This window comes from Chamaea fasciata, unplaced genomic scaffold (genome assembly GCF_029207755.1).
Source record: "Chamaea fasciata isolate MVZ Bird 193981 ecotype frontalis unplaced genomic scaffold, bChaFas1.0.hap1 SCAF_23, whole genome shotgun sequence".
Lineage (NCBI taxonomy): Eukaryota > Metazoa > Chordata > Aves > Passeriformes > Sylviidae > Chamaea > Chamaea fasciata.
Window position 1 is genome coordinate 4,096,043 of NW_027094108.1, and position 17,958 is coordinate 4,114,000.

The window sequence follows — 17,958 nt, forward strand, 5'->3', positions numbered from 1 at the left end:
GATGCTTGGGAAATACCCCCTGCTTCCCTGCATCTCTCCCTGTGAGCACAAACCTGCATGGAGCCAATGGTATTTTCCACTGACTCACCTGCCCCGGCGCACGGCAGCGACACCTCCCCCCTCTAATCAAAGGGCAATTCCAAGAGCTGTGCTATAAAAAGAAATCATTATTAAACACCACTGCATATTTATTTGTTTTTCCTTTGGATGGATTGTTTTGCATTTTCCGGCTCGGCCACTGGCTCAGGCAAATTCACCCCACTGCAGGCGGATTTCCCCCTCTCCTCATCCACCTTCCTGTGTCAAATACAAACCTGACAGTCCAAGCAGCTCTGGCAGTCAGGAGACATAACAGGGAATTGTTTTCTCTGTAAGAAAGTGGGGGAAACATGCCCTTCACACAGCCACTGTCACTGATCTGGTGCAGAGAGAGCTCCGTGCCCGAGCCAGGTCACCCCCCTGTGGAGGCCCTGAAGACCGTGAGCACAGAGGGGACATTCATAGTGTGGTTTCTCGGGTTCCCACTCCACAAAGCTGAACATTGGCCAGGAATGGGCTTTTCAGTGGCAGTGGAGCAGGATCAAGGAAGGGGGGGGCTTGCCTTCACCCCTTGGATGGCTGCTAAAGCACCTGCCTCTCCCTGATGTACATTCTCTGTGGGATAATGTATTCACATCCACCTCTTGGGCTTATTTCCCTTTCCAGCTCTGCAGCCATCCCCATGTGGGGATTTTTCTCTGGCAGCTCAGATCCTCCCCCTGCAAACACTCCTTGCCCAGTCCCAGGCTGGGACTTCTCCAGGGTGATTATCCAGCCAGGTATGCAGGGTACAGAGCACAGGAATGGCAAGGAGGAAACTGGAGCCCCATCAGAGCCACCAGCAGGCAACAAAAGGGCCTTTCAGAGGGGCATCTGATGCCCTGCTACCTGCAGAGGTGCCAGGGGCTCACATTATCCTGCCTTAGAAATTGCTCACTGGCACATTTCCCTGCTTCTTCCTGCTCTAAGGTGCTCAACATGTACACTAAAGTCACCAGTGGAAGCCTGGACATGTTTCTGGATTCCTCCAAAACTTCCCAACAGTGAGCCAAAAGCACTTCTCCAAGTGCTGTGGATACCCACAGATGCATGGTTCGTCCTGAAAGAGGTAAAGCCCATCCCTGGGAGTCAGGTCAGTAGAGCCACCAGATTGCACATTCGTATTATGCTTTATAATATTATTATATTATAAAGCCATGGAATAATAGGACAAGGTGAAATAGGAACAAACTGGCAGAGTGTAGATCTAGATTAGATACGAGGAAGAAATTCTTCCCTGTAGGGGTGGGGAGGCCCTGGCACAGGCTGCTCAGAGATGCTGTGGCTGCCCCATCCCTGCAAGTGTCCAAGGCCAGGCTGGATGAGGTTTAGAGCAAGCTGGGGTAGTGGGAGGTGTCCCTGCCCATGGCAGGGGTGGGATGGTCTCTGAGGTCTCTTCCTATCCAAACTGTTCTGTAATTTGATGATTAATAGAGTTAACAGCTAATTAACACCAGAAATATTATACGTATAAGGTATAATGGAACATGGTAGGGCCCCAGCTTTGTCCCCAGGATGAAAGTCCATCCCAGCCCGCTCCATGATGGGCTCCCTCAGAACCCATTCCCAGCCCACACACTCTGGTCTGTACTTTTCTCTCTCTTCCTCATGCCTTAGTTTCTGCACCCCAATTCAGAGTCCCTGCGGGGCTGCAGGCTGGGAACCTGCCATGCAAGTGGGAAAAAAAGAGGAAAACCAGCCACTTGGGAGGCATTTCCTCACGCTCCCGGTGGGAGGGCGGGACCTGCCAGCATCTCCTGGCGGGGAGAGGATCCGGTGTCCCCGGGGCTGCCGGGACCTGGCGGTTCCAGTACAACCAGTTCAACCACCGTGCCAGGTCACCGTCTGCACCGCTTCGAGCACACGCACGTCTGCAGCTGGAAAACTTTAAATAAAGCTGCTGTGTTCATAGTAATAACAGTTAATAACCTGCTGCTTCCTCCTGAAGGTGCTCCGGGGGCTGCCTTATCCCGTTGGTGAAGCTCTGGCCAGGGCAGGATTTGGGATTAGGAGACCCAGGGCTTGAGGAGAACACGGCTGGAAGAGAAGAGCTACGGTGGTGTCGTGCAGCTGGTTATTGAAAAGGGCTGAGCAGAGATTAATGTAGCTTTTCAAAATCAGGATCAGATGGTGAATGAGGGTTGGTGCCTAAGAACAGGAAAATGCTGGGAAATCAATCACTAGCAGTGATAAAACTCCAAGGAAGCCTTCTTACCTGGATATGAGGGCTTGTTGCAGCTCCAGCATCCCAGTTCAATGGAGCAGAGCCTCTCTGTGCTCTGCTGGTGCTCATGGCTGTGTAGGGCAGTGGGAAGGGAAAGACAGGCTGAAGTGGGAACAGCTGCAGGGACAGTGGCAGCGCAGGATGTCCCAAAGGCTGTCTGCAGTGAGGGATATCATCAGGCACTGCTGCATCCCCTGGGCTGCACAGGCCAGGGCTCAAAGACACTTCCAGTGCTGGCTTTGTGCACACAAAGCAGCACCAGTGGAAAACTCCTCCAGGGAAAACACTGAAAATAGGTGAATTAATGACAGGCACATTCCCAGATTTTCAGCAGTCCTGAGCAATAAACCAGCAGCCTCAGCAGCAGCCCTTGACACCAGCTTTTGGGGAGATACCATCACACACACTCTGTGACACCCCGTGCCAAACCTCACCAACCTCCTGATGATTTATTCAGCTCTTTGGGGTACATTGCTCTTTATCACCAAAAATCCAGCCCAGGGAGATCACCAGATAAAGCCATGGGGTGAGTCAGTATAGAGGCAGGAAATGTCCCAGACTCACCCCTGTTTCCCCGCTGTGACCTCTCGACCCCATTCCTGACCCACAGGTTACCAGTGCAAGGCTGTGGCACGGCAGGTAAACCCAGCTTCTGTTGTAATGTCACCCAGAGATGATGCCATGACCAGCACAGCTGGGTCACACACCAGGAGAGGGTGCTGGGGACACCGGGTGTCCCCTCTGCAGGGTACCCTGGCCGTCCCACACACCACCCCATGCCCCGACAAGGTGTTGGGATATTTGCCTTTCTCAGTCTAAAGTCCTCACCGGAGAAAAGGCTCTTGTGAACGTGTGCACAGCAACGTGCGCGGTGCAAAGTGCACCAACGCGGGCGAGTCACACCTAAAACAAACACACCGGGGGCGTAGGAGCTCGGGGACTGCTCACACGGTGGCAGCAGCGCCGCACGGTGCTGCAGCAACCAGCGCGGCGGGGATGCAGCAGGGATGGGGCTGGTGCGAGGGGGACGCAGCAGGGATGGGGCTGGTGCGAGGGGGACGCAGCAGGGATGGGGCTGGTGCGAGGGGGACGCAGCAGGGATGGGGCTGGTGCGAGGGGGACGCAGCAGGGATGGGGCTGGTGCGAGGGGGACGCAGGAGGGATGGGGCTGGTGCGAGGGGGACGCAGCAGGGATGGGGCTGATGCGAGGGGGACGCAGCAGGGACGGGGCTCCTGCAGCCTCCACTGCCAGGGAAGAGCAGGTCGGGGGGGACAAAGCCACCAAGGTGACTGTCCCTTAGCCCAGGACATCACAGACACGGAGTGTGGCCCCTCTGCTTGCCGTGGCTCTGGTGCAGGAGGTGACTCCTGTGTCACCCTACACAGAGCTCCCACGGCACAAGGGCAGAGGCCTTACCAGGACTGGTGGGGCACTCTGACACCTTCCTGCCTCCCAAAGGGCTCCCCAAACTTTTAAAACCACAAGTGGGATGGATGAGCACTCACGCCCCATCCTATGCACAAAAGACAACACCAAATCTCAGCGGGGAACTGCTCCAAGTGCAGCAAACCCCACCACGGTCTGTGCCAGCTCGTTTGCTGTGCTCAGCAGTTGCCCTTTAATGCCACCTGTAGTTCCCATTAATGCTGGATTCCAGCTGCAGGTGATAGAGTTGGAGAGCCAGCTGGCTTCTCCTGAGTTTATTTTTCTTTGCTCCAGCTCTCCCCATTTCAGACTATGGTGGCTCTTACCTGCTCTGCAGCTGCTCCCAAACCCAGGGGACTGTTTCTATGAGAAAAAAAAAAAAAAAGAAGGAAAGGTACATCTCTTGATCTGTACCCTGATTATGGGCTTGAAACTCATTGCAGGTTGCCTTTGCTCCAGCCTGCAAAAGAGCCGTTGACCCCAAAACGGCATCAGGCCCCACTGGAAGTGCTGGCACAGCCCTACAGGTGACCAATGTCATCTGAATAATAGTGACAATAATAATAATTTATCAACCTGTACATTGATAACAATAATTTATCCAGTTGGAGCACAACACACTGATTTCTCCATCCCCTCTCCTGTTCTTGGTCCTTCTCATATTTTCTATATCTGAGCGGGACATCTCCTGGCTGTCCCTACTTACCTTAAACCCTTGAAATCCCCATTTCATAGGCGTGCAGACAGTCCCAGCCTCCTGCCAGCATTATTGCATCCAGGAGCAGGGATTTGGCTGGGAGCTGGTCCTGAGAAAAGCTGGCTCAGCCTTCTGAATCCTCCCATCACCTCAGACCCCCAAAAATCATGTGGCGCTCAGGGTGTCCTGCACCCTGGTGCCACGACAGAGATGCCAACACCTGTCCAGGCTCTCCAATTAAACCACATGGAGTTCATCCATACTTTAAAATAAGCTTTATTTAGATCTTTTATAATTTTATATTTGCATCCATGCCTTCAAGGATTCTCCCCCGCTCACAGGGGGAAAAGTTAAATCTAATGTTACCCATAATTCATATGCTATTTAGCAAAGTTCTCTTTTAAATAAATCATCCTCTTAGTAATTTTTAGAATTACTTCCTAATTTACAAAAAAGCTGAAATGCAAAGGAAACTACTCGATAACAAGGAGATCGCTCATCTGTTCTGGTGGTTTTAGAGTTTAAATTATAAAAACGCAAGAGGAACAAAATGAAACCAAAAAAACCCAACCCCCCCCCCCCCCAGAAAACAACAAAATGTATAAAAAAAATGCTTCTCTGCAGAGAAAAGATGCCATGGGGCAAAGCCTGCCCTGCCACCCCAGGAGAGCCCAGGGGGGCTGGTCCCTCTGTCACCCCCTCCATGGCCTCTCTGCATCATCCCTTGGAATGGAATACACAGCGCGAGGGCATCGGTTTAGTTCGGTGATTTAAGACAAAATACCCTTTTTTTTTTTTCAACCAGGGCGCACGTTTCGGAATTAAGAAAAATAATACACTATTATAGTTCATTAAATAAATCTTAATACATTTTTTTAAGAGCTTAAAATTATATTGTAAGCATTAAAGCATAAGGTACTTATCTTGGCATAAGCAGAGCGCGGCACGTGTTAGTGGAGAGGGGAAGAGGCCGCCGCGCTGGGGGGTGGTTTGGGGGCATTTCCAAGGGATTTGGAAAAACAAGCTCCACCTGTGCTTCCAAATCACCCCAGAGCCAGAAAAACCTCCCTAGTGGGGACTCGTACCGATTTCCCCAGCCCCCTCCGACGGCAGGAGCACCCCAAACTGGGGCGGGGTGGCCGGCCCCATCTGGGCAACGTCTTGGGATATGGGATATCTCGGGATATCACCTTTCCCCTGCTCCCAGCTCGTGCCGGATCCCCCTAAGTTTTACTTGAAGCAAAGGGTGAGCCCCCCCCAAAAGCAGGGAAAAACAACAGGCAAAGCTCCCACCAGCTTGCCCCAATCTGATTTCCCGGCACGTGTTTAGGTTTGCGTTTTCCAAGGCGTTAAGTGCTCCTGGGGCAGCTGAGGGAGCCCGGGCTGGGGGGTCCACAGCCCCAATTCCCCCCCAACAGCAACTTCCCAGGACAGTACAGTACAAACACCCCCTTCCTCCTCCCCGCCCCATCCCAACCGACGTGGAAAAATATAAAAATCCCAAAACTTCTGCAATAATTTAGTTAGAATAGCTCCTCTGGGTTTGTGCAAATAAATTAAAACAACTAAAAAGGAACGTTTAAAACACTCATTTCCAGACCGGCAGGTGTAACAACCAGCCCGGGTTGCCTCCGCGGGGCTCGGCCAGGAAGACATCACAGCGAAGGAGATTTTCTTGTTGTTGGTTTTTTGTGTGTTTTCTCTCCAAGATCCCTCAGCTGGGCAGGTCCTTCGTCCCCAAGCGAGGACATCCCACGGGCTGGGCTCCGGAAAACAGCGGGTTTCGGACAAGAGACGTCACAAGCACAAAGTGCACAATATTTCTCGTATTTACAGAGACACAGCAGTCCTTCAAGTTTCAAGTTTTGTCAAAAGAACAAGGAAAAAAAAAAAGAAACAAAAAACCCTCCCAAAACAAGAAAAAAAAAAAAAAAGCCCTACCCAAACTGACAAACTGAAGCAACAACATAGGAGTTACTGGGTTGGGAAAAAAAAAACCAAAAAAAAATCAAAAAAAAAAAAAAAAAGGAAAACGGGGGGAAAAAACTGAAGTTACGACACAGCTGCATCGCTCCCAAGACAACAGGTAACACGTCCACAGGTGGGACGGGGTGTGGGATGTGGGATATGTACATGTGCAGGGCCGGGAGAGGCTCCGGCGCCGTCACCAGTCCGCGTCCTCCTCGATGTAGTAGTCGGGGGCCGTCCCGTCGAAGAGACCGGGATCGAGGGACTTGCGCTGCTTCCCCCGGGCAAACACCCTGGAGATGGAGCCAAAGCCCATCTTCTCTTTCTTCTTTTTCCGTTTTTGGTCTTCCAGGTCTTCTAGAGACTGCGGGAGGAGAAGACACAAGTTTGGGCATCCACCTTGTCCTTTACCGCTTTTCCCCTTCGCTCATGTCAAGGATGATGGACCGTGTGGTCCCAGTCCCAAAAAACTTCGGTACAGGTCCCAAAAAATGTTTGCATCCAGATCCCGCAAAATATTTTCATCCAGGTCCAAAGTAATGTTAAGATCCTGGACCAAAATACAGTAATATTCCTGGAACCTGTGTGGTGGAATTTGCAGTGAAACTGGACCCCTTCTCTGAAATTCTGGGATTTTGGCCTCTTTAATTCAACTGGATCAGGATTCCAGCTCTGGGAATAAATAGTCAGAGCATCTGTCTGGATTGCAAAAATATCCCAATGTTTTAAGGCCAAATACAGAGGAATAACATGCTTTGGCTGGACCTTATAAAAATCAACACTGCGATAAGCCCGAGCTCAGTCAATGCCTACAGCATTACCTGGACTTGGGGGCAAATTCTGGGAATATGAGACATCCCAGACTTAAAATTCAGTTTGACTTCCATTCATCCCAAACTGATGCCTCTGACCCACCACCCCCAAGTACTTTCTAACACAGGAAAGGGTCTCACAAGCAGGATTTGAGAGGATTTGTGCCCTACCTGTACAATTGGATTGTGCAAGTTCTTCTGTACCGGTCCAGGACTGTCCCCCTACGGCACAAGGAGATGGATCCATTGAACCCACCCTGATACAGCCCAAAAGCCTCCACCCCCAGGGCAAAAGGCAGCGTTTGTGCAGCTGAACTGCAGCAGGGCTGGGACAAACCCCAGGGCAGCAGCGTTCCGGGTCAGTCAAGCCCCCAGGTAGGGGCAGCCCTACTCCAAACCCAACGCTGCTATGGGAAGTGGAGACCCCACGGAACCCCCAGAGCCCATCTCCCCAAAGGAGGGGATCAAACCCCCACAGGCAGGCCCTCACATTGCAGAGCGAGTGTGTTCGGTGCCGGGGGGAGTTGATGTCACTCGGCGTGGACGACCGGTCGCCCTCGGCCGCGGAGGCGTCGGAGATGATGGACGGCTGCCGGGAGTGACAGGGGCTCACCCTGACCGCTGCGGGGAAACAGGGAATTAACACCAGGAAAGCTAAAAGATGCACTTCCTGCAGCAATGTATCTGAATAGCTCAGGCCAGAATGTGCACCAGCCTAACTGTCTTTAGTTAGTCTTATCAGAACTCTCAGGAGTTCGTCAAGGTTGCTGAGACAGAGAACAGTGCTAAATTAAGAAAGAAGAGCCTGACAAAGAGAATACCAAGAATGCAAGAAGTAGATAAAGGAGGCCCAACGTGATGATGGACTGTGACCAATCACTTGTCCTGAAGGATGCGTGCTAAACACGTGGACAATGTAGAGCCTCCAATCAAATAATGCATGACCACGTGAACAACTGACTTAGAATGTACAAAATATATAAAAATAGCTTAATGTAATATAAAATATATATATTGACAGTTGACTTAGAACATATAAAATATATAAAAAACAGTTTAATGTAAGATATAAATATATATATATTGACAGTTGACTTAGAATATATAAACAATAAATGGCTCCATATTGGTTGGTAGCCCAGAGGTCCTGAACTCCCGCAAGCAACTTCCAAAAACATACTTGGGGGAGGAGCGGTTTTGACCATCTCCTTCCCTCCCCAGAAAGGATCTGGCCCTGAGAACTCCCCTGTGTCCCGACCCGTGGGGTGCCCACCTTGCCGGTCCGCCGAGTGCTGGGGGTGTGAGTGGTAGAGGGTCTGCTGGCTCTGCCGGATGGCGGCGGTCAGCGGCAGGTCAGCCTGCATCACCCACTCCTGGTTGCCGTTCAGCACCGTCTCGCCCGGCATGGCCAAGGAATGCCGCTTGGGAACGTCCTTGGTCAGCGTGGCCAGGGACTGCTTGGCCTGGGGAAGGACATGGGGATGGTGGTGATGGAGTGGGAAAACCATGGGAACATCTCCCAGAGCAGTAGAGCACACAGCACAGCAAACCCCACCCTCCCCTGGGCAAGCAAAGATCCCAACTGTGCCGGTCCCCGTGCCAGGGATATCAAGTTATTTTTGAATGATGTTCCCTGTGCCAAGGATATCAAGCTTTTTTTGAGAGATGGAATATTTTCCTCTCTGTATTGCGGCAGTGCAACCACGATACAGTCTTACACGTGGGCAGAGTGTAATGAGCCCTGTGAAGATGTATCAAGTCTGAGGGTTGACCTGCAACCTCCCAGAGTGCCTTAGTAATATTGCAAGAGGGCTCCTTGGGTGAGTTTTGTAAAGAAAAGGTTTTAATAAAAGAGAAAATAATGAACGATACAGGAACAAAAGAACAGAAGTCATGAGCAGGTGCCCTTGGCACCTGACTAAGACACCCCAAAAAGCACTTGAGCACCTCTGTGCTCCTTAAATACTTAATGTTTTAGGGGGCTAATTTGGCTTGCTGCCAACAGAAACAGCTACAGGTTTTGAGAAGCATTTCCAAAGCCCAACCAGTGCCCCTGCGCTAGCACTGGGCCACCCACAGTGAAGGAAACACAGAAAGTTCTGGTGCTTCCCCTTAAAAGTCAGGGGTGTAACTGAACCCCCTTTTCCTTGTTTGGAAACATTTGTTTGAGCGTGGAAATGCACTGCTACACCACCACTGCGGCAAACACTCAGATCTGCGTCAATTATCCAGCTCACCATGGCCAGCTCGGCCTCCAGCTCCTTCATGCGGTTGTCCTTCAGGTCGAGCTGGGAGCGCAGGGCGCTGGCGTGGTCCGTGGCCTCCTTGGCCTGTCGCCTCAGCTCCCACTTCTCCCGCTCCAGGAGATCCTTCTCCTTGGCCAGGGCCTTCACCGCGTCCTCGCTCTCCTGCCGGGACACGGGGTGGCCATCAGGAAGGGAAAGTCCACTAAAAACCCCTCTGCCACAACCCCCTTGGGCACCACCCAACCATGAGAGCCCTGAGCTGGCAGGAATGTCAACCCTTTTTGGGGAGATCCAGGATGCAGCCAGTCTCCAGAAAGAAATGCTCACTGTGCACCTGGTTAAAATTACACCAGATTCCCCAGGCCTGGCTCTATTTCCTCCAGCGTTTGTTTAACCTTAACTTGCTGTGGTCCATCCCAACTCCAGCAAGAGCCCAGCTGGGGCTTTAGTGGGATTTTGCCCGATTACAAACCAGGTTTTTTCACACTCAGCCTGCTGCCTGGCCTCTGTGCCACGAGAGCGTGGTGCTGGGCCCTGCACTCACTTTCCTGTGCTGCTCATAATTCCGGATGAAGTCCCGGAGCTGCTCCTCCCGGCTCTCCAGCGTGGCGTACAGCTGCTGCATCTGGCTCACCAGGTCTGTCTTCTCCCCCTTCAAGCGCTTGCGGTCGGCTTTCATGGCTGTGGGAGAGAGGGTGACTCCAGCACAGGAGGCATGGCAGCCCCTTGACTCCATCTCTGATTTTTCAAGGAAAAAGCACCAAAATTACAGTCCTAGGGGCTGGGCTGGGAGAAGATGCCCAATTCACCCCCATTGCTGCGCCCCTCAAAATGCCCATCACGTCTGCACTGTGGTTCCTCATCACTGCCCATCCTCCAAGGGGCAGCTCAGACCCTGGAAAAGGAGGTTTGGGAGCAAAACTGCAGCTTCGGCCTCGGAGCCTGGTGCAGGAAAACCTGCCGCTCCCTTTCCAGGATAAATAAACCACAACTGGTTTATTTTTAGCAGCGAGGCGGATTCTGGAGCGCTCCCACGAGCCCAGGGCACGGCTCCCTGCGTGTCCCCTTCCAGCTCAGAGATGCTGTGTTGGGATTAGGGGATGGAGCAGAGGCATGTGGGATGTCATGGGTGTTTCAACAGCCCTGAGAGGAACACAAAACCTTCATGTTTTCCCTCCTCATTGCACCAGTGAGGGATGCTGACTGACCACCAACCCCAGGACAGCTGTGGAAGGCAGAATCCAGGGAGAATCACAGAAATCTCACAGAGGACAAGGAGTTTTGGTCACTTCTGTTCATCAATGCGTTACCCAGTACTGAACCTGGTCCCTGGCAGTGCTGCAGAAGTGCCCTGTGGCTCCCTGCTCCAGATACACCCCACCCCACCAAAATAATGCCCAGTTCAGGAATCAGATCACAAATATTTCGTTATATGTTCCTGCTTTTCCACCCTGAGCAAATGCTGCTCAGGGATGCCACGAAACACCCTCTGCCCCTCCAACTCTCCCTGCACTCATTGTATTGAATCACTGAGTCTTGCAAGTTGTTTGTATTATAAAAAAAACACCTAAATGCCCCCAAAACTCTGCAGGAAAAAACAACCCCAAAGCTACCAGGAGCTGTGTATTACTACAAAAGTTGGCAAAAGATGATGCAGCATCATGAGTGGGACCTGTCTCCATGCACACATCCAACCTTTCCCCATCAGATTACAGAAATCACAGCGGGTTTTTCAGCCCACGCTGTGTTTTCTACCCCCTGTAATGAGTCACTTCATCTGGGAGCTTAAACTGCACATAAGGTACCTTTGGGCTCCTCTCAACACGTGGGGATAATAAAGACAATGTAAGAAATAACAAGGAAACCACGACTGTGCCACTCTGAAAGGGGAGTTAATTTCCCTCACGCACCTTTAGCACCCTTGGCTTTGAGCCTTTGCTTCACCCAGCACAGGGGAGCTCTGCTCCCACCCTCCTCTGGCTGGGAACCCCCAAAAGGCATTTCCACCTCATTTTTATTTGCTGTGCTGTGAAGCCCCAGGCACCCTCAGGCAGCATAACCTGATAGCAGGGATCCCCCAGCCCTGCACACGTGCTGGAACAGACCCCAAAATCAGAGCAGCCCCCCTCATCCAGCTCTGGGCAGCTCCCACCCCACCCCAGCTGGTCCCAACCACCGTCTCCAGAAGGGGTTTCCTCAGGTATGAACTTCTGGGCACAGGTTTTACTCTACTTTTCTGACTGTTTCTTACTCTAAGTGTGTGCTGGGAAGATGAACAATAAATCAGGTGCTTGGAATGGAGCTGAAAGGAAAGGAAAGGGTTGCAGGTGAGAGGAGAAAAAGATGGGGGGAATAAAACCAGACTAAAATAGTGAAGAAAGAAGGAGATGCTTGGGACTATAGAGCTTTTTATCTGTTAAAATCCAAGAGATGAAACTCTTTGGACCAACTATTCTGCCATAAAGCACTGGAGATAAATCAGAACACCGAAAACCAGAAAGTGAGGTAGGAAATGCTGCAAGAAATCATAGTGTCCTGTGACAAGGAGCTCTTGGGAGTCTTCCTCGCCCACTTCAATGAACACGACTCCTCCTGGGACAACTCTGCCTCCTCTGACACAAGGATTTCCCTTACTTTATTCCCATTTTAGGAAATTACTACAGAAACCCTCTAAAAACAATCACAACCACACCCATGACTTTGAAAAAGCCCTTTCCCACTGCCTGTGTGTCCTTAACCACCACCTTCCCCTGCCCAATTCTTTCACAGGAAATAAAAACTTGCTAAAAAAGAAAAATTAATTATAAGTTGACCGAACCATACTGGGGTGAGATCCAGACCCCACAGACACACATATATCTATATACGTAAAATGTAATTTCCTCAAGGATACTGGGAGGCTCTTATAAAAGTTTAAGTCACATTTGCCAATCTCTGATGCTGGAGGCGACAAAAGAATCCTAATGAATTTAATTAAATAGTGAGTCCCCTATAGCATACAAACTCCTTTAATTAGTGGCAGTATTCATGGCCCTTAAAGATTTACAGAAAACATTTAATCACTTGCCAATAAAAAAAAAAATGCTCTGAAGTCCTATTAGAAGAAGGATAACTATCTCCCAAGGTTGAATATGTATTGATATACTAATATTTACCAATATTTATGCCAGTGTGTCAGTATGACAAGAGGATTATAAGGTTTGGGTATTAAAAGAGCAGATTTTTTCCTATTAACCCAACAGGACAATTTACCATTTGTTGCATTTCATATTTGAGAGATTTGCTGAAATTAACACACTTTTTTTACTCCCCTCTATTACTCTCCTTCCTCTAAGAATGATTAGCTCCTAAGCTTAAATAAGATTTATCAGTCATTTGAGAACTCCATTCTGAACCAAATTAATAGGAAATTAATTGAAAAAGGAAGGAGAAAAATAAAAAGTGAGGCAGAAGTGAGCTGTGAGGGCTGCCAGCAGCTCCTGGACTGAGCCCCACTTACTGCAGCAGCTTAATTCATCCTTAGCAAACAAGCCCAGCTAATTAGTGGGTTGAGGAAAATGAGCCTTTGCAACCCATGGCCAGCCAAGGAGGGATAAAGCAGATTTTTCCCTGACTATCGGGGCCATCTGAGGAGGTGAAATGGCTTTTTCCTTTAATCTGATGATCCAGGGCCAGGTTTCTGTATCCCAAACGCCCACAAGTACCCAAATAAATTCCCCCAGCCCATCGGCACAGTGGGCTCTGGCCAAGCCCCTGACCTCCTCATAAACCCAAGAAAAAGAAGCAAGAAATCCTAAACCCAGGCCACGAGTGGAAAGTACTTCTCTTACTTGCATTATTAATTTCCCCCTCCCCTCCAAAGCACGTGGCAGAAGGAGGGGGGGACCAGCAGCTCCCCTTGGACCCGGCAGCTCAGCCCCGGCCTTGGCAGCACGGGATGGGGGAGATGGGTTGGGAGGAGCTGGGTGAATCCCCCCAGCTCTCACCACCATCCCCACCTGCACCAGCTCACCCTGCCCTCCTGTTATTTGAGCTTCCACCTCCTGCCACTCGATCCACCCCTCGGTCCTTTGGGAAAAGAATGATGGACACGGAGAGGTAACGGGACCGGCCCCGTGCTGGGCTCCTCCTGCAGCCAAAACAATTAAAAATCCACCCCCTCAGTGTCTTTTATTCCCAGATCTGTGTGAGGAGCCAAAATCCAGCTGTTCCACTGGAGAGGCACAGCCCTGTCTGGGACAGCAGCAGGGCTGGAGCCACCCAGCAATGCCACCACTGGAGGTGTCACCACCCCGTGGCCCCAGTCTGATCTCACCATCCAACAGCTTCCAGCTGGGAATTAGCTCCTGTATCCTAAACCCAGGCATCTCCCCCCAGGATGCGGGCTGCTCTACATACTGCCTTCCCTCTTTGCAATTATGAGCATCAGATTAAGCGGATACCAATTACAGAACATCCTGGCATGGAAGGGATCCACAAGGATCACCGACATCCAACCCCTGGCTGGCCCTATGAGGTGGAGGCCCCACCATCCAGCCGAGGCTCCCTTGGAGGACATATGAGTAATAATTAGTTTAACTACCTTGATAATGTGATGTTAGATGAAAAACTACTGTTTGAACCACAGAAGCAGCATCTCTGCCCAGTTCCACACTCCTGGGATGAGGCAGCAATGCCCAGACTCACACCGGGGCACTGGCAGAAGATGCAGCACACCTTTTGAACTCCAAAGAGCAGCTTCCCGTGACTCGCATCCACTTCCAAGTCCTTCTCTCACCCCACACAATGTGAATTTTCATGTCAGGAAAAGAATCAGAGCTGACTTACTGAATCACACACTAATTTCTGATGCAGGGAAGGGCATCCTTGGGGAGCAGGGCTGGAACCCCAGGGATGCCCTGTGCAACAGCAATGTGCAAACCCATCCTGTCCCATTAACATTGACTTAATTTCTTCTGTTTCTTCCTCGCAGCCATGAAATCCAATATTGTCACCATGACTAACCCATAAAATCAGGATCTCAGTGCTGCTCCTTGCTTTGCAATTAAAGAGGCACGTGCAGTCCCCAGGGCAGCTGTTGCCAGCAGGAGGATCCTGATGTTGAAAACATCAATGTTCTGCGGTGTCAAGCAGAGCCAGTACTCACTCCTGGGTGTGTGGAGGTACAGAGCAGGCAGGAAATTAGAGCCCAGTGTCAAGCAGCAGGAAAAAGTGAGGTGAGGCAATTCTCCTTGGGGGAGTTTACCTGGTAATAGCTTTCCAAACCTGACTCAGCAGTCAACAAGGTGGTGAACGACTTCTGAAAACTTCAGGTGGGTCTTCAAAGGAGAACAGGTTTTCTGTAGAGATCCATGTCCTTGTAGTGGTGATGGCTTCCTTGGCTGGGTCCATGGCTGGGACATCCATCTGCCAGGACTTCCACCCAGTGGGACACCCATCTCCTGGGACACCCATCTGCCAGGTCACACATCCTTCTGGATATCCATCTGATGCAACGTCCATCTTCTGGGTCATCCATCCACTGGGACACCTGTCCACCCATTTCTTTGCTACCCAGCCCCTCACAGCAGCAAGCTGAGGGTGCTGTGGATCTCTGTACAGGGCTTTCAGCAACACAAATACTGTTCCTGGGGAGTCACAGCTTTGAGCTGAAGGTGAGGGAGGCAGAAAACCAGGCTACAACCCATTTGTGGAGCAGACATGAAGCTGGTTCATGCCTTTCCAAGCAGCAGGGAAAGCCAGCCTGAGGTTTCCACCCTGGCACTCAAAAAGGAAACCAACCAGGTTTGCTCTCTGTGTGATAATCCCGCAGGCAAGCTCCAGCATATTGGATAAACCTTCCCAGAAATGGGGTTTCTGCCATCAGCCCACACACTCCTGGATGTCACCCAGCCAAGAGGCTCCTCGAGTCCCCCAGGCACTTGGGCACAGTCCCTGCCCGCAGCAGGACCAGCAGTAATAAAGCTGTCTGCAACTTCTCCCATCAGGGACTTCCACACCAGAAATCCAGACCACATCCACACCTTTCCAGCCAGGGGCAAATAATGACTGCTCTAATGCTGGAGGCACAATTCAGAGTCCCAGCCATGGCTGAAGTGGAGAGGGCAGTAGGACGTCGCACTGTGGGATTTTAATTGGATTTTAGTGGATTTAAAAAAAAAAGTGCAAGAGATGGAATTAGCCCAGGAAAAAGTGGAATAAAGGTGCACAAAGCACATGCTGACAGAAATAAAGAAACTGGTCGAGTTGCTCTTCCAGAGCACCCTGTGCTGGGCCAGATCCCTGCTCTTACCCTCCACAGCACAGGGAAGATGCAGCACAGGCTTATCAGCTTTATCCCTGTGCCAAATGCTGTTGGGAAGGGCTGGAAATGCAATTCCAAAGGGGGGCAATGAACCCACCCTCCATGGAGACCATCACAAACCAAACCCCCGTGTGGATGTGCAAAATAAAGGCTCTGGAGCCCTCGACCAGCAAACCCTCTCTGCTTCCCTCTGCAGCATGGCCCAGCAAGCCAAGATCCATCTGAACCAGCTGCGCTGCACTTCCAGGCTCAGAGCCAGCAATGATGACAGATTTCCATCTAATTTATCTGCTAATGACATTCCACAGGACCCACCACGGATCGTGGGCTGCTGCCGGCACAGGGATGATGCTGCTGGATGTGGGGCAGCCTCTGGTGAGGATGTGGGACTGGGGATGCAGGAATGCAGGCTGTGAGGAGGAGTTGCTCTTGGGAGAAGTTTTGGCTGCAGGACACAACTGACACAGATCCCCAAACTACAGGACAGCATGGCCAAGTCTCCCTGTACTCCTGGCAGGGCCTTATCCAGCAGTTCCTTACTACAGAGCCATGATCTCCCCTCTGTGTCCATCAGCAGATCTGTCTCCCCTGGCAGAGCCAGTCACCAGACACTTTTCCCTCCATTTTTGGCTACGTTTCTCTCTGGACAATTTTTCATGGAAAGGAAAAAGGATTTTTTTTTCCCCTGCAGCTGCTGATCTCGTTTTCAAGTTATCCATCTCAGTCACTGCCAAGCCTGCTCTGCTGCCCAGAGCCTCCAGCCCAGATCCAGCCTGGACAATTTGCCCAAAAATCACAGAAGCTTCTTAATATTGCAGGATAGGGAAGGAGCATCAATTGAGAAAAAGCTTCTTGTTATGTGCCCATCCAGGTGGCAACTGAGATTCTCTCTTCCTAGCCACCACACCTGCAGACAAGTCCTGGAAAACCAAGCTCAGAGGCTTGAATATTGGCAAGTAAAAGCCAACTAAAACCCAATATTATATTCCTTAAGTGCTCACAATTTTCAAGTCAAACTCACTTTTTTGCTGGACTATCCTCCACAGAAGCACATATGACCTCATTGCAGCTTCTGAGATGACTTCTTACTCTTTTTCTAACTAGTATTTTAACAGTTCTGTGTTTCTGCATTTTGCATTTATCAGCACTTCCCTCCCTGCCCCATCCACATGGAGCAAATATTCCCTAATTACGGTTTTTCTCCTCCAATTAGAGTTCTATAAACCCAGGGCATTTCCTGCTGCCTGAGGCTGCACTGGTGGCGTGGGGGGAGGCAGGATTTTGGAGCTGTTTTGGCTGCTGCTGATATAAAGGGATGTTTCTGTACATCAGAGAGCGACAACAAAATTTTCTGAAGTCCTTTCCCCAAACACTGACTCAGCCCATTTCCCTGTGCCTCCGAGCATCCCAGCATCCCGGACAGGGGGAGAGGCAGAGGCCCCACAGCTCCCCACGTGCCTCTCAGCCTGTGAGCCTGAAAACTTTTGACAGCTTCTCCTCATAATCCGCAAACACGAGCTGACAAGTGCAAGTTACACTCGCTATGCTGGGGATTTGAGATGATATTTAGAGCTGCGGCGCTGCCAGGGTTTGATGGGTGAGAGCCTTCCCTGCTCAGGATCATCCCCTGGCTCCAGCTAACAAACCATCCTGCCTGGATTTATTGTCAGCTTGGGTTTAGGGTGGAAAAGCTGCAGTGTTGTATTTTGCTCCACACATGCCCCGGTCCCAGGGCTCGCTGTGCTGGTGAGGAAAGGAGAGCACAGCCCTGACTGCCACAAAAACCCCCAAAGGCAGGGGTGAAGGAAGGAGGAGACCCTGCAGTCACCTGGAGGTAACTCCATGCAGCACAAGGAAAGTTGCAGTCACCAGGAAACTCACAGCTCCCCTCCTACAAGTCCGAGGGGCTCAAATCCAAACCCCATCTCCAGCTGCATTTCAGCTGCTGCCTTGGCTCTGCTCTACAGCTGTGGAGGAATTGCTTTGCAGTGCTGCAATCAGCCCTCACATCCCATTTCCCAGCCCACTGCTGCACCCCAGTCCTTCCCAGCTCCACACCATCCCTAGCTGGGCCAGGAGAGCAGTGGGGGATCCCAGGGACACCAGAGCCCCAGCAGGAGTGCCTGGTGAACGCACTCTGCAGTCTCCAAGGGAAAAGCATGGCTTCTCCTTTCCTCATTAATTAACTTTTTGAGAAGTTGAG

General features: G+C 50.9%; 1 protein-coding gene across 4 annotated transcripts in view; it reads right to left on the reverse strand.

Annotated features, from left to right (window-relative positions):
• Positions 1-5,000: 5,000 nt before the first annotated feature.
• Positions 5,001-17,958, reverse strand: part of KAZN (kazrin, periplakin interacting protein) — a 152,461-nt gene continuing 139,503 nt past the window's right edge. For all 4 annotated transcript variants that reach the window (XM_066203201.1, XM_066203202.1, XM_066203203.1 and 1 more), the window contains 6 exons: positions 9,996-10,132; positions 9,443-9,613; positions 8,479-8,668; positions 7,696-7,826; positions 7,377-7,427; positions 5,001-6,757 (listed from right to left, as the gene is read on the reverse strand). In XM_066203201.1, coding sequence (XP_066059298.1) covers positions 6,590-6,757; positions 7,377-7,427; positions 7,696-7,826; positions 8,479-8,668; positions 9,443-9,613; positions 9,996-10,132 — 848 coding nt within the window. In that variant the 3' untranslated portion in view covers positions 5,001-6,589. The remainder of the gene's footprint in view (positions 6,758-7,376; positions 7,428-7,695; positions 7,827-8,478; positions 8,669-9,442; positions 9,614-9,995; positions 10,133-17,958) is intronic.